A 16462-nucleotide genomic window follows, 5' to 3' on the forward strand; every position below is an offset into this window, starting at 1 on the left:
TTATGAACACGAAGTATCCTAAGCTGACACTTAACAAGACAGTTTGATGTAAGGCGCCGAGGCAGCTTTCCACGACTGCCCGCCATTTCTCCTGATAGAGAATTATGATTGTCACTTACAACTCGCATCAATGAGATCTTTCGAAGTGAGATTTCTGTGAAAACGCTGTTTCCAAAGAATAGAGAGAAATAGCATATGTGAAAAAAGTACTTGTTATCCGATAATTCGCGGTCAGGAAATGCCTTGAACTTTGTAGAAATGGTGGACATTTTTGGTCTTATGTCTTCCTTATTAATCTAGGGATTAAGGCTGTTTGACAGGGGAAAAGGGCTTGGATGCTTCTGATATACCACAGAACTGTCTTTCTTTGATTTTGCAATGGCTATTTCACACTGAAAAAAATCTGACATTTGCGCGCAAAATTACTAAATTAGTTATTGTTCGTTACAAATTATTTTTTGTTTTCAATGTCTTTGTCGTTCTTAGAATTGTATTGTTAATAAAAAAAAGTTGATTTGCCCGAGCTGCTTACAACTTCTGTGTGTTTAGATCCAAATATTTAGACTAGCTGATTGGCTTAGGAGCTTTTGACATGTAGGAACTTCGATCTTATAAGACATTGTCAGTAAATTAAACTGGATGATGAAAAAAGTGTAAAGAACAACAAAACAGACTTCATAAGCCTTTAGCTTAAATACTTGTAAGTTATTTTATCTAAATGATTTTTGCTTTTCAAAGCAACTATCTTAGCCTTAAAATCTTGTTTGTTAGGACACGAGTCCGTAATTGTTCGTGCCTAGTTATAAGATAGTATACGTGCCTAATAAATATGGTCCACCCCCCACTCAAACCCGAAGTCACACGTCAGCCAATCAGACACGTTTGCACCACGTGAGTAGAGTTTCGGTCTCGCTCGTGATTGGCCGCCGAAGTTCATGTTTTCACAAATAGCTTGGACCGCCCGAATTATGCAAGTTCGATATTTTATTTGTATGTGCGCTTAGAAATCCAGAATTATGACTAGCATTTGTTGGGTTATTTTGCCTTTGATCGTACACAACTGGCAGCTCTGATGGTCCTTCAAGTGGCAAGATAGCGAAGGATGTTCGCCAAAGTTGTTTTGTGTGTGTTTTGTTTGACTCTGTACCGGATTTCTTCGGGTAAGTCGATGCTTTTATGGCGGCCTTGAACGCTTGCTTCGTACGTGATATTGATATGCCAGAGGCTGAGAGAAACGCGAATCTTTGGAGCTTTTTCAAAACTCTGATCGCAAAAGGAGTTTCGTTTTGCTAGATAATATACTAGCTAGAAAATACAGACTACATCTATTCACAGAGCTCCTGCCGGGCAAGCAACCTCCATTTCTATACTCTGACCTCCATTTTGTATCGACAACAATTGGTCTCTAGTTCAATGCTTCATAATATGGTCGATAGTTCACCGCGAAAACTTCACCAGAACTGTGTGTAACGACGTTTTAAGAAAGTGTCATTGTTATAGGTAGACATTCGGTGAATTATACTTCGGTAATTCAACAAAATAAAATCCCTAGCTCAAAACAACACTAAAAATTAACCGAATGGTTGCACGTGGTAGTTTTTTTCGTGTTTTCCCTGAGTATTTCTGCTTCTTTGCTCTCTAGTATTATATGTCATTTGTAGTTTTCTTGGTACTTGGGTGGTAAAGCATGGTTTATTTGTGGATAACAAGTGTCGAGATCTTCAAATTGGCGAGAAATTCGTGCCTTCAGGTCACCCGTCCTCTCAAGCTTTTAGTGCGCAATGATAAATGTCGACTTTCGTCTGTCCCCCTTCACATCTCGCATACTTCATCCTTCAGGGCCGATCCTAGTTTTTATTAGGGTTGGACGTGCAGGGGTTTAAAAAAAATACGTCTACTATTTTACTATTCTACTAGTTTACTGACCATTTAGCGAATCTCGTGAGGCAGAGAAGATGAATTGAACAGACCGTAGCATATCCTCGCTTTTATTTTGTACTTTGAACTTCCCTAAACTCGTTAAAGGTAGTTTCCAAATCTAAATATTTCTAAATAGATCTGTGAACTTTCCTGTTATTTATTAAGATGGTTTTACCGACGCTAGGGCTGAAGGTATCCACTCGGCTGAGAAGTTTCTTTGTTTTGCTATTGGTTTCCTATGTTGTTTTGGTGTTGTGTGTTCGATTGCTATTTATTTGAAGCTTTTAACTTCACGATGTTCTGACCGTATATTCTTTATGTCTTTCTCCCTACAGCGTCGTCTCCGAGGCTGATTTTCGCCAATCGAAGTGATATACGAATTTTGCAAACAAATGGTGGAACTCCGAATGTTACGGTTGTTGTAAAAAATCTGGAGGATGCAATTGCGTTGGACTTTGATTATGAGCAAAACTATGTGTTTTGGACGGATGTTCTCTTGGAGAAAATCAAAAGAGCTCGAATATTTGGGAATAACACACAGGAAGATGTGATATCGGTAGGACTAAAGCGCCCCGAAGGGCTTGCAGTGGATTGGTGCAGTAAAAAACTCTATTGGACTGATTCGGAAGTAGAAACGAATCGCATTGAAGTCTCCAATATGGACGGAAGATTTAGAAAAGTTTTATTCTGGGAGAATCTTGGACAACCTCGAGCAATCGCTGTAGACCCTGCGTCTGGGTAAGTGAGGATATGTTTTGAGTGTATTTTTAAAAACATGGTTAACTGCGACAAGGTTTTAGAACAAAGTATCTGACAAGCATTTGATAGAACAAAGTATCAGACAAGCATTTGAAGGGCTTCCCTCGCTCCATTTTCGCCGATTGCGCTTTCATAATCTCGCAAAACTAGAGATGTTTATTGGTCTCCGGGTACTTGATTCACGCAGAGCAACTGTCAAATCTTTTAACAAACTGTACATGAAATCATTGCTTGATCCAGAGCACTAATTAGCTGCCTGCCATTAAAAATACATTACCAGAAACTATTCTGAAAAAAATGTGGCCTCTTAAGCGTTGCTGCTTATACATGTCCTCCCCCTTTTCCTAATAACTCTTCAACCCTGAAATTATCTCTTGTTATGGGAGGGATTTCTATTAATGAGTAATTCAACTTCAAACAGATAAAATCTTTTATGTCTGACAGTGGTTTTTATGGTCTATGACCAGCCACAGTGTTATGAGGAATGCCGGAAAAATTCAATCCTTTTTGTGTGAGAATGTAGGGTCTAGCCTAAGTGATTATCACCTCACACAGCCATCTCCTAATGACCAAAATAACAAACCCAGGATTCAGTTAACACTATAAATGTATTAATATGACACAAACCTACTAAGTGTGTCTTTTCAGATACTTACCACTGCTGTCATGAATTAAATTTGGAAACTCTATACGTTTGTATTCTCACCAAGCTCAAAATGAGAAATATTGAGATTTTACTGATTTGGTCTGTAACATTTGAATGTGTTCAATTGGTGACCAACATCCAGCATTATAAATGCAATCTAACGATAGACAGAGTCTTTGACTTGGTCTACAACTGCTAGGTGATTAACAGAACCAAAACCCTCTAATTGTTCTTTGTCTTTGTTGTGTTGTTCAAATGTTGTAATTGCACTATTCATCTTTGTGGGGCAGAAGCTCAATGCATATTCTTTCCATAAATCATAAAACACAGATTGGTTTGTTGTCTTATATTTACATCAAAAATCCTAGATAATGAAGTGCCTACTTATTGTGTCTAGCTAGAGTTAAGGGCCATGCCTTACTAAAAGAATATTAAAATCCTTGTAAATGGCTATTGTCAAGTAGGAATATCCTTTCTCTCTTAAAAAAAAAAGGTAAATTTGACAATATATTTTTTATAAATGAGGGAGATGCAGTCAAATCCATGGCTTATTTTACTAGACCCACCACTGGCATTGCTGGGAAATAGCTATATAAAGTGGATTATCCCATGCTTATCACATCCAGATAATTGGAAGATTGTAAAATGTTACTTAGATATTTTTCTTTGTGAGATACTTCATCTTCAGACAAGCATTAGCCCCTTGCTTTATGCTTTATTTTGTGTTGTCAGGGGATGCAGGCATTAAAACACTATCTTAGAACATATTTTTTAACTTAAGCTATGACTGAAGAGGGCATGGATTGACGGACCTTTAGTCTTCCTATGTGAAGTGCTTTGGATTATATTCTAAAAAAGAAAGCTGTACTGAGTAATGGCCTACTTCCTAGGTAGGGAAGGGGCTGTTTAGTATGTTTTGAGATGAAATTTTTAAACCAAGTTTGAAAACTCTTATAGTTTTTGAGTGTGAGAATAGAAGTTGGACGATTTTTAAATGGAGTTAACACAAAATTGCTTGTTACATTTTATTTCCATTTTTTTGGTATATCTGGCTTTTATACATTGTCTGTAAAGCAGACAGCTATCTGAAACCACAAAGACAGGCTTTTAGACATTCTAGGAAATACTTCTGGCTAACTTGAATTAAGAGACAGGGGCTTATGGCTTTCAAGTGCCGTATGATTAGTGAATTATCCCGTTTTATGCTGCTTTTTCTCCCTAGTAAGGTTTAGGGTTGGTTGGTATATATGTACTTCACAAATATTTTACAAAGTAAAATAAGTATACCATTCTTGATACCTTGAAATGGCCAGGTTTCAGTTTTTAGCATTAACCCAGTAGCACCAAATATAACCTCAAAAGGTTTTGCATACTGAGCTTGTTGTTTATCTAAATGAATCTTATTCTGTTTGTCTAAAACTATTTTTATTACAGATACATGTTCTGGACCGACTGGGGAGAAGAGCCTAAAATTGAGCGTGCAGGAATGGACGGCACACAAAGAACTGTTATTGTATCGAAAGATATTTTTTGGCCTAATGGCTTAACAATAGATCACAATGATAAACGAATCTATTGGACTGATGCTAAGCAACATCACATTGCAACTACAGACTTCAATGGCAAAGAAAAGAGAACAATTATACGGGGAACATTACCCCATCCATTTGCAGTCAGTTTGTACGGAAATAAACTCTACTGGACTGATTGGACAACAAAGTCCATTCATTCATGCAACAAAAAGACAGGTTTTGGGAGACTCAAATTGCAGTCAAATGTGTACTCGCCGATGGGGATCCATGTATTTGAGAAAGCAAGACAGGATCCATTACCAAAAGGTAGGTCAGACTGGTAGGTGTACACTGTACAATACAGTGAAGTATGGAGAGAGTGGGTACATGACCTTCTGTAGGCCAAAGAGAGACGTCATCTGCTTCGATATGCTATATTACAGGCACTGTCAGGACCATTAGTCTGTTGACATGAGGTCATTTTTAAGTCATTTCTTTGTATTTCAGTCTTTTGAGGGATTGTATTTCTCTCTATAACAATAAGATTTCTATCGAGAGTTGACTGTAATATTGAGTATTTGGTAAATTTGGAAAATAAGCAAATAGTTTCCGTTTCATGCACTCATTGCAATGTTAGGGGTTTTCAAAACTTTTTGGTAGAGGGCTGGCAGATATACTACTGTTTTGGTTAAAAAGCACAAATCAAGCAATTATTACCCCCACAACGCCCCTTGTGAATTATATTGAATGTTTCTTATATGTTTATCAACAGGACGTAAAGGCTGTGGCTTGAATAATGGAGGTTGCAGCCATCTTTGCTTGCTCTCCCCCCAAGGCATCTCCTGCGCATGTCCAACTGGTGTTAGGCTTCTACTGGACAACAAAACCTGCGAAAATGGGCCCAAACATTTCCTTCTGCTTGCAAGACGGACAGATCTACGGAGGATCTCACTAGACACCCCTGACCACACTGATGTAGTTCTACCCTTTGTGGGGATCAAGCATGGAATAGCTGTCGACTTTGACCCTATTGAGGAGTATATATACTGGAGTGATGACACCCTACAAGTCATCAAGAGAGCCCATATTGATGGGAAAGGTAGACCCATCATAAAGTTGTTGGGAATTACTACATAGTATTAGTGTCTTCCAAAAAATGTTTATCCAATTTTGTTACTTCCTAGCATGGACAACCTGTAAGGAATCGTGAAGGGGAGGAGCTATTGAACACTATTGAACTGTGTTTCTCAATTCAATTTTCAGTTCAGTTTTATTTCTATTCAATTTTACATTAGTGGTTACTCAACCCACAAATAGCATAGCTAATCGACATGGGTTGAGTTTTCAATATATTTGAATAATTGTTCTATTTTGTTTTTATTTATATTGAAAGAAAAGGCAACAAAAAAATACTCTCTCACACACACAAACACACACAGAAAATACTAGACTTAGTTTGGGAATTCAACAAAAGAAAAGCATAGTATAGGTTGCTATTTGAAATTTCTTTTGATTCAGGCCCCACACTCTCTGCTTTCTGCATCTAGGTTCGGCCTCTGCCTTTGAATCCTCTCAGCAAGTCTATTGTTTCATGTCATTCCAGGTGTTGAGACAGTGGCATCAGTTGAAGTTCAGAATCCTGAAGGCATCGCTGTTGACTGGATAGCTCGTAACCTGTACTGGACAGATACTGGAATGGACAGGATAGAAGTCAGCAGACTTAATGGCACTTCCCGCAAGATTCTTATCTCAGAGGACCTGTGGGAACCAAGGGCTATTGTTGTCGACCCAGGAAAGGGGTGAGTTGTTTTTATTTGCTTTTGTCCTAAAGTGATACAGTAAATCTATCTAAATTCAAAGAAATATTATATGAAATGTTTGATGTTTCTATATTTTCTTCAGCTAAAGTACCGAATATGGTTTCTACTTGAACTTTATTCTCTTCCTTTTCTGATTTTTATTTTGTTTTATTGCCAGGCACATGTACTGGACTGACTGGGGAGAACACCCAAAGATTGAGCGAGCTGATCTTGATGGTGGTAACAGAATTATCTTAGTAAACAGCTCTGTGACATGGCCTAATGGCTTAACTATTGACTATTCCGACAACAAGATATACTGGGCAGATGCCAAGCTTGACAAAATCGAAGTCATGGATGTAGATGGAAGCAATCGTAGGGTGGTTCTTGACAGCAATATACGGCATGTTTTTGGGTTGACTCTTCTTGGAAACTACCTCTATTGGACAGACTGGGAGCGCAGGAACATAGACAGTGTTAATAAGTTTACAGGAAGAGAGAAAAGAAGTGTTGTGGAACAACTGCCGGATCTTCAAGGACTCAAGGCCATCAACATGTCCATCACTTATGGTAAGTTGTATAACAGGGAATGGAAAATTACCAGGATCTGAGCATTAAGCAGCTGTAGTGTTTCTACTTTTCCTTAAACTGAAAGTGTGTAAGGAAATGCAAATTTTTTTACTAGGATCATAATGTAAGTCATATATTCTTGGTATCTTGGCATGGAAAGGGAGAAAGTGCTTTGCAATATCTGGGGATGGCACAACCCTAGTCTTTCATTAATCACTCCCCAAATGACTGTATCTTGTTTCATTTTGTACTTACCTTTTTTTTTTTAAATATTTGCAGGGTCTAACCCTTGTCAGACAAATAATGGTGGCTGTAGTCACTTGTGTCTGTATCGTCCTGCGGGTGTTGTGTGTGGATGTCCAAATGGAATGGAACTGATCAAAGATCAGCTCACTTGTATTGGTAAGTGCAAAGAAGAACACCATGCTAATGTCTGTTTAGTGCAATATTATCTAGCATAGCAACATAGGATTATAGATGTGGGAGCATATCTAGCTCCTTTTGTTTTTGAAAATTGCAGACACAGGAAGACTTTGATAGAACTTTATCATTACCAAAACTAGGGACACCCATTAACTCATCTTTCTTGTTCACAGTGCCAAGAGCATTTCTTCTGTTCTCTGGAAGCCATGATATCCATCGAATCTCCTTGGATACCTACAGTGGTGGCAAGGATATTCCCCTGGTTGGCATCAAAGAAGCCAATGCGTTGGATTTCAGCATTGAAGAGAAAAGAATTTACTGGACTGATATAACCCTAAAGTCAATCAACCGAGCATATCTAAATGGAAGCAACCCAGAGAAACTAATTATTGTTGATCTGGAATATCCGGATGGACTTGCTGTGGACTGGATTGCTAAGAATTTGTACTGGACAGATTCCAGGAAGCATAAGATTGAGGTGTCCAGGCTTGATGGTCAACATAGGCGCACTCTTCTTTACAAAGATGTGTGGGAACCAAGATCTCTTACTTTGGATCCTGTCAATGGGTAAGGCGTGGCCTATTGAATCAGTTAATATCAAAATATAGCTTGCAGGAGTTTGGCATATAACTGAAGTGAAAAGAAAAATTGTGTCGTGGGTTGTGATTTCTCTGTGCATCGTTGTAAGGGTAGAAATCATGTTTTCTCATTATTTTATTTATCCATCACTAGTCACCTATATTGGGCCAATGGCGGACAAGACTCAAGTATAGACAGAGCAAACATGGATGGTTCCAACCGCACCAAGGTCATCTCTAATGTCAAGCGCCCCACGGACATCACAATAGATTACAAAGAAGGGTTGCTGTTCTGGGCTGACTCTGAGAGGAAAGTGATCGAGTGTGCTGACTTGCATGGCAGAAACAGAAGAACTGTTGCCCAAGCAACAAAACCTTTTGCACTGACTCAGTACTTGGACTATATTTACTGGACTGACTGGGAGACCGAGTCTATTGAGAGAGCCAACAAGACCACTGGTTTAAACAGGACACGTATACGCAGTCGGGTGGACTATGTCATGGATATTACCGTGTTCCACTCTAGCCGCCAAGAGGGTTAGTATTTCTTGTCCCTAATGAACTGCAGGCTGTATCCCTGTTATAGAACAATTAGAGAGCATTGTTGCCGACACACACACAAGAATTTCCCCACAATAAAACACTACAACAACCAGGACTTTTTTTCAGACTCTCTATCAAACAATTTTGGATTTGATGTGTAATAAATGTTTTGTGCTTTAGGTTGGAATGTTTGCTCCATGAATAACGGCGGATGCAGTCACTTGTGTTTGGCACGCCCTAATAAACAGAAAACCTGTGCTTGCCCTATGCACTTCAAACTGATGTCTGATAATCGCACGTGTCAAGGTAACGTATGTCCCCTGATCCTCTCAACAGAACCTGGCGTGGACCCAGAGTGGAGGGGGAAGGGGGTTAGGATAAGGTTGGAGCGGGGTCTTGAAGGTGGAATTGAGGCATGATGGGTGTAAGGGCAAGAGGACAAAAGGGGGTGGAGGGACATGGCAGGCGGGATAGAGGACAACATGATGGATGCGATTTGGGGGAGTAGCTGTAGAGGACAAGAATAAAGTGGGAATCAAGAGAGAAGGGGGCTTGTTCTGGTCTTTTTATTTTGAATAATTTGTAAACAAAAAGACGGGCTATAATTGTAGTTTTTATTTTCAGAGCCCCTCTCATTCATGCTGTACAGCACCGTGAAGGGCATCCATCGCTTCATATTCGACTCCACTGATTACGCCGAGATCAGCCTTCCACTGCGCAAACTCCATGATGTTAAGGCTGTGAGCTATGACATCAGCACTGGCTTTGTGTACTGGATTGACGCTGTGGAAGGCACCATCCGGCGAGCTCTTGAGAACGGCTCTCTTAGTGGAGTTATAGTCGCTGGGCCGGACGTGGAACCATATGACCTAGCCATTGACCCGTATGGCCAGCAGATGTTCTGGACTGATGCTGTCCGAAATGAGATAAATGTTTTCAGCTTGAAAAAGATGGCGCCTTTAGGCGTGGTAGCATCAGCAAAGGATGAGATGCCACGATCCATTGTACTATTTCCCGAGAAAGGGTAAGAAACCGCGAGTCCTTTTGTTTTGAACAACATATTACTAAAGCTGAATCGGGATTTGTCATTGTTTATGCTCATTTGTTGTTGTCCGTTTTGGTTTTGCTTCAACCTATTCAGCACAATCAACCAATGCTTTATTTGTATCTCTTCTCGTTCAACTCAAGCAGCGCCTAAAAGTTTACTCCTGGTCACGCTGCTCTGTTTTTCCTTTTTACTGGTGAATCTTTGCAAAGCATTTACGAGTTATTGATGGGACTTCTGTGCTTTATTTTAAACATCTTCGTCTCATGTTACCTCCAGTTTAATGTTCTGGACGGATGTCGGTAAGAACGGTCCCAAGATCCTTCGCGCATCCATGGATGGCTCGTTCCCTCAGCCAATCGTGAGCAACATACCCAGGTCCCCAGTCGGCCTCGCCGTGGACACGGACAGGGACAAGCTGTACTGGACGGACACTGCACACAAGAAGATCGAGTTTTCCGACCTGCAAGGTTTGTTGGACTGGAATGCTCTTGAAATAATTATGGACGTCTTCCTCGGTTTTCGATAATAGTCTAAACTAATTTGTTTTCGATAATAGTCTAAACTAATTTGTAATGGAGCTTGCTAAATCATTTTTTTACGATTATGTTTGTTTGGCCGTCGTCCTTTGGCCGCTATCTTACGTTCCCGCTCAACACCAGTCACAAAATTCATCCAAATATCGGACTTCAAATTTGTATAGTTATTTGAAATAGTTGTTGCAAATAGACTGTTGTGTTTTAAGTGTAAACAATCACAAAGGAGTGTGTAGTCGACATTCTTTAATGAGCTGTTGGTGTTTTAGGTGCTAAGCGCACGGTTCTCGTAGACACGAACCTCCTCACCCCCATCGGCCTTGCCATTCATGGGGACTTCGTCTACTGGATTGACAGCCGCGCGCGGGTACTCAAACGAGTTCGCAGGGAAGTGGGAAGCGACGAGCAGACGATTCAAGCCGAAATAGACGTCACGGACCTCGTAGCTCTTGATCGGTCCCAGATCAGCGGGACAGGTCAGTATAAGGGCATTACTGCCCATAGATTCTAGGATTCTAGGTTCTGTTTGTCTGAAAGCGAAGTGTTTGTCTGTAAGTTCGCAACCTAAGCATACATAAACAGAGCTATTATACATAGACAGAGCTATTGTACATAGACAGAGCTATTGTACATAGACAGAGCTATTATACATAGACAGAGCTATTGTACATAGAAAGAGCTATTATACATAGACAGAGTCATTATACATAGACAGAGCTATTGTTTGTCTGCGGCTCTACTACCCTGTGAATAAGATTACTGTAAGCTTTTAGAGTGATAATAACTGTTCTTTGTGTGTATAGTTCCAGTCTATATAGTCGCACTATTTAGCAGGCATATAGAGTCATGGTATCTGTTGTTTGTATGTAGTTCCACACCCGTGCAAGCAGAATGACTGTAGTCACATTTGCCTAATTGGACGGGATAATGCCGCCAAGTGCTCCTGTACGGGCTCGCTAGTATTGCAGGATGACGAGAAGAACTGCGGAGGTGAGAGACATCACCATAGTAACAGGCGAATATCATACTTGGGTACATACACTTAACTGTTAAACGTACACGCACGCACACTACGCGCACACGTAAACACGCACTCACTACTCGCACACGCGAACACTCAAGCACACTACTGGCACACGTAAACACGCGCTCACTACTCGCACACGCGAACACGCAAGCTCACTGCGCGAACACGCAAGCACACTACTCGCACACGTAAACACTACGCGAACACGCAAGCACACTACTGGCACACGTAAACACGCACTCACTACTCGCACACGCGAACACGCAAGCTCACTACGCGAACACGCAAGCACACTACTCGCACACGTAATCATGCAAACATTACTCGCACACGCGAACACGCAAGCACACTACTCGCGCACGCGAACACGCGCTCACTACTCGCACACGTAAACATGCGCTTACTACTCGAACACACAAGCACACTACTCACACACGCAAACACCAAGCACACTACTCACACACGCGAACACGCAAGCACACTACTCGCACTCGCATACGCGAACACATATTCACTAACTCGCTCATGCAAACACGCGCTCGCTGCACGAACGCATTAACACGCTTACGGCAATACAAAGTCACTGATAAACAGTGACCAGTACAATGCTGGTACATGTTTGGTGGTGATGCTAGATAGTTCACCAACATTTTGGTTGTCTTTTGATCAGCTTTGCGAGATATTGGCGATTTTTGTTGAGAGCTTTATGCTCCCCTATTTAGCTGGCATAATTGATTACTTATTCGTTTTAATTATATATTTTTAATGATTTTAAATGGTTTATTATAAATTTCCCCAGAGCCTTCCACTTGTAAGCCCAACTACATCTCATGCGCCAGTATGAAAGCCATCTGTATCCCAAAGATGTGGCGCTGCGACGGCATGCTTGACTGTACGGACAAATCCGACGAGGAAGATTGCCGTAAGTATACGGAGGCTTTGACGACCGATTTCATTAAAGATTTCCTTACCGTCATGAAAGGGCGGTAAGAAAGGTTGTTATTAACGTTACCATTTTCCCTAACTTGACAGCTCCTTGTAAGGAAAACCAGTTTCGTTGTGATAATGGCCAGTGTATAGACGGTGACCCACGCTGTGATAAGTACAAGAACTGCACTGACGGCAGTGACGAGCTAGGATGTGGTAAGTCCAACACGATACCCCGAGATAAGAAGCAACACGATACCCCGAGGTTTTCCTGAGAAGGGAGGGGATGGGAGGAAAGTTGAGGGGAGGGGAGGGAGGGGGATAAGAGTGGGTAGGTTAGTGGTGTCCTGGTATTGGTGTACCCAGTTGTATGATATTAGCTGAAAAGGAGGTATATATATTTATATGGGGAGCTAAGGTCTGGTTTACTAGTCAGGTAGTCATGGATTTGATTAGCGGGTCGGAGGAAGTAAGTGCTTGGAAACAATTGCTTAAAGGGGGAAGAGGGAGGCATAGGATAAGAAGATAGGGCGTGGCTCTGTTTTTTAAGTGTGGGTTAACCAGGGTTTTGTCTAGGGAGGAAGTGGGTGTGAGGAGCGACGGCGGAAAAATCACTTATGCGGGCAGTAGCGTAAAGGCAGCATGTCCACTGGTATATGAGTTTTCCAGTCTGCTAAATCCAGTCTTCCCGTTTTAGCCACTTGTGAGCCCAATTTCTTCCGCTGCAACACCGGCAAGTGTATCAGCGCTCGCTGGCAGTGTGACCAATTGGATGACTGCGGAGATAACTCGGACGAGATCGGCTGCGACACTCCCCCGGGTAAGCGTTACGGTCATTCGGTCAGGGGCTTAGGGCGACAGGGCAACTCTTGGGAATACTGATGATGATATCAGCGGATTTTTAATTCGGCATCTCAGTGCGGAAGAGTGTTAACTTTACCGACAAATACCGATAATGTTGATAATTTATATGAACAGGTCGAATAGGACTTTAAAATGACACTGATAGTGATGATGACTGATAATGCAGATGAATCATGATTGATACTGATTACTGTTCTTTACTCCAGGTAACGGCACTAATGCTAACCACCCGCCCGTGGGCCTTCGATCGCCGATCAGCGGCAACATGCTTGGAGGAATCGTCGCATCTATTGTGTTCTGTATTTTTCTATTCTTCGTCACGTTGCTGGTCTGGCGTCGTGTCAAACGCACCCCTCACACGCTCAGCACAGAGATCGGCCTCGTTGTCACGCCAGTGTTACATGGTCACGCATCCTCTCTTTCGTCCTCAAGCTCATCACGCGCCAGTATTTGTGCGGCGTTACCAGTACGGAATGGATCTACCACTTCCGGTTCGAACAAACGGCAAAAGCCACTTCCGGGACCTACTTCACTGTCTGGGACTTCGCAGACGCCTTACGATCGCAATCATCTGACTGGCGCGTCGTCATCTTCATCTGCGTGCACTGTCATAAGCGCCTACCCACGAGAGCCTCTAAACCCCCCACCCTCCCCTGCAACGGAACGCTCGTTATTCACGGTACGGTCACGTGGCTATTGTGAGTCGGTGATGACGCCTTCCACGTGCCCATCTCATCGTTACTATAGAACGCCGCGGATGCCTCCTCCCCCAACACCGGCATCAACGGACGCGGAGGGCTCCGTCAAACAGCCCAGTAGACATTGCCGGCGGTCACATAGGTGCCGGCCTAGTAGGGGGACACTCAGTCGGTACAATGGCTCTGTCACGGAGTCGACCGACCTGGCTTACGAGTCGGACTTATTCGCTCCGCCGCCAACTCCAAACACTAACTATTTATCCGAGGCGACGCACTTATCTGATCAAGAGTGTCCGCCCTCACCCACCGCGACCGAGCGGAGCTTCTTTCAGCCGTACCCCCCTCCCCCATCACCGGTGACGGAAACCCCCTCGCTCGTGTGATCAATCACTAGAATAGATAGAATAGTTACCTTTTGATAGAATCATAGTACGAAAGCAATACCACCCGGCTAGACTCGATGTGTCACGTGGTGGATCACGTGACGAATATCCTGATGTCACCTGACCTACCACCACGTGACATGGTGACGTTAGGGTGATTTAGATCCAGGACGCCGGCAAGAGGACCGCCGCCTCGCGCACGTTCGATTGCGCCCGCACGCTGATTTTTGCCGGCGTCCCGTCCTGAAGAGGACGTGGAAATGCATGAAATGCTGTCCTGAACAGGACGCGACGCAGGCAAAAATCAGCGTGCGCGCGTAACCGAACGTGCGCGAGGCGGCGTCCTCTTGCCAGCGTCGTGGATCTAAATCACCCTATTGCCACGCCGAGAATGACAGAGACAGCGGAAAAAGCGCAAACTGATTATTTGCCAAGAATGTTTTACTATTATGTAACTGAGTTTTGGCCCTCGTATACTAATGTGGTTGACCTTTTTCGAAAACCTTTTAGTGACATCTTATTTTTTATTTTTTATACCAGATCGTTTAGGTAAAAATCGCTTGGCAAAGAAAAGTTATTTAACAATGTATCACTGTAAATATTGTAGATATTGAAAATATGTAAATTGATGATAAGTTAAACTACCAAAGAAAGAGTATTATGCACACTATATGACCTCTGAAGGACAAGGACATCTCACTCCTCTGGTCACGGGACTATGTGGACCGGAAGAAGCGGGTTCTTAACACGTGACTCCGCTAGCCGGAAGTCCAGCATTCTGTCCTACTACAAACAGTCCAATGGTTGGCGGACCGATTTAATATTTTGGTAGATTAATATATTTTTAAAAGAAAAACGTTTTTATTCAAAACTCATGTTTGTGTCATTGTTGCTCGCTCGACCTGCCAGATCCAAAGTAGGTGCAATGTCTCACGAAATCCCTGTACCCATAAATCGGCAAATGGTGTATAAAAGTTGTATACACGTGCTTGACAATTTATCACTTTGATACCGTGCCCAAGAGAGTAAAGGCGCCCTAGCAGACCTCAGTGTTTTAACTGTACGTCAAAGCGGGCTGTGACGAAGGTCTTTAGGGCTAGGAACGTGCTAATTGCCTCACTATTAACGCGCAGGTACCTCGCCAGATAGCGGTGTTGGGGCCGAAATCTCCAGCCCAGCCGCAAGGATTTACGGCGGCCGTAAAGCTTTAGCTGCCATATGACGATTTAGCGCCAGGGGGGGACGTTAGGGATTGCGGTATTGGCCTTTTTTTTTTTAGCGGAACTACCACGCGGCTTGGCGCGTGAGCGGAGCCCACTACCTAAGAAAAAGTGGTACATAAAACAAATATTGGTAAGCCGGCCATCGACTCGGGTTTTCTTGACGCGATGTCCGTCCCTTAAAAGCATCGTATGACAACCAAACTTGGCAGGTGTCATGTTTGTTTCAAGGGAGGTGCAAAACTGTGGTGGTCTGGTGATTGGTGACGTCATCGATGACGTCACTAGTAGCAAAAATATGCTGTCATCAAAATACAAAAAATATTTATCCTTTACGAAGGAAACATCATATGGCAACCAAACTCGGTAGGTGTCATGTAGGTGTCAAGGGGGATGCAACAATATGGTCACGTGTTGTGTTATGTAATCGATGACGTCACTTAAAGCAAAAAACGTGATTGAAAGCAAAAACATTCATATCTTTTGAAAGAAACATTGTTTCACAACCAAACTCGGTAGGTGTCATGTTGGTGTCAAGGGGGGTGCTCCACTATGATCAGGTGATTGTGACGTCATCAATGACGTCACTAGAAGCAAAAATATGCTGACATCATCAAATAAAAAAATATTGATATTTCATTAAAGAAACATCGTGTGACAACAAAACTCGGTAGGTGTGATGTAGTATGTTTCAAATGGGGTGCAATGAGATGGTCACGTGACGTCATCGATGACGTCAATAAATTTGAACTACCCTGACGCCGAAACATCGTATGACAACTAAACTTGTTATTTGTCATGTGGATGTGGGGGAAAGTGGGTATGACAAGTTGGTCGCGTGATCTGTGAAATCGTTGACGTCGTCAAAAACATAAATAATAATAATATTTAACATTTTTTTCAAATCATTAAGCGAAAATAAGAAAAAGATTTGGTCGTTTGGAGCTCCGCTTTTAGGCAATGCCTAAATCTATATTTTACGATATTGCGGTAAGAGCAAAACACATGCGGTG

The 16462-nt window shown here is 42.3% G+C and overlaps 1 protein-coding gene across 1 annotated transcript; it reads left to right on the top strand.

The window, feature by feature from the left end:
* The first annotated feature begins 959 nt into the window (after positions 1-959).
* On the top strand, positions 960-15100 carry LOC5521526 (low-density lipoprotein receptor-related protein 6). The gene is made up of 18 exons (XM_032366722.2): positions 960-1160; positions 2256-2658; positions 4760-5163; positions 5609-5935; positions 6440-6635; positions 6814-7205; positions 7485-7607; positions 7802-8195; positions 8361-8743; positions 8930-9055; positions 9374-9773; positions 10074-10264; positions 10600-10806; positions 11201-11320; positions 12157-12279; positions 12390-12500; positions 12982-13104; positions 13355-15100. Exons 1-18 carry the CDS (start codon positions 1103-1105, stop codon positions 14227-14229), a joined length of 4956 nt encoding a protein of 1651 aa, XP_032222613.1. The 5' UTR covers positions 960-1102; the 3' UTR covers positions 14230-15100.
* The last annotated feature ends 1362 nt before the right edge of the window (positions 15101-16462 follow it).

Source organism: Nematostella vectensis, chromosome 6 (genome assembly GCF_932526225.1).
Source record: "Nematostella vectensis chromosome 6, jaNemVect1.1, whole genome shotgun sequence".
Taxonomy (NCBI): Eukaryota; Metazoa; Cnidaria; class Anthozoa; order Actiniaria; family Edwardsiidae; genus Nematostella; species Nematostella vectensis.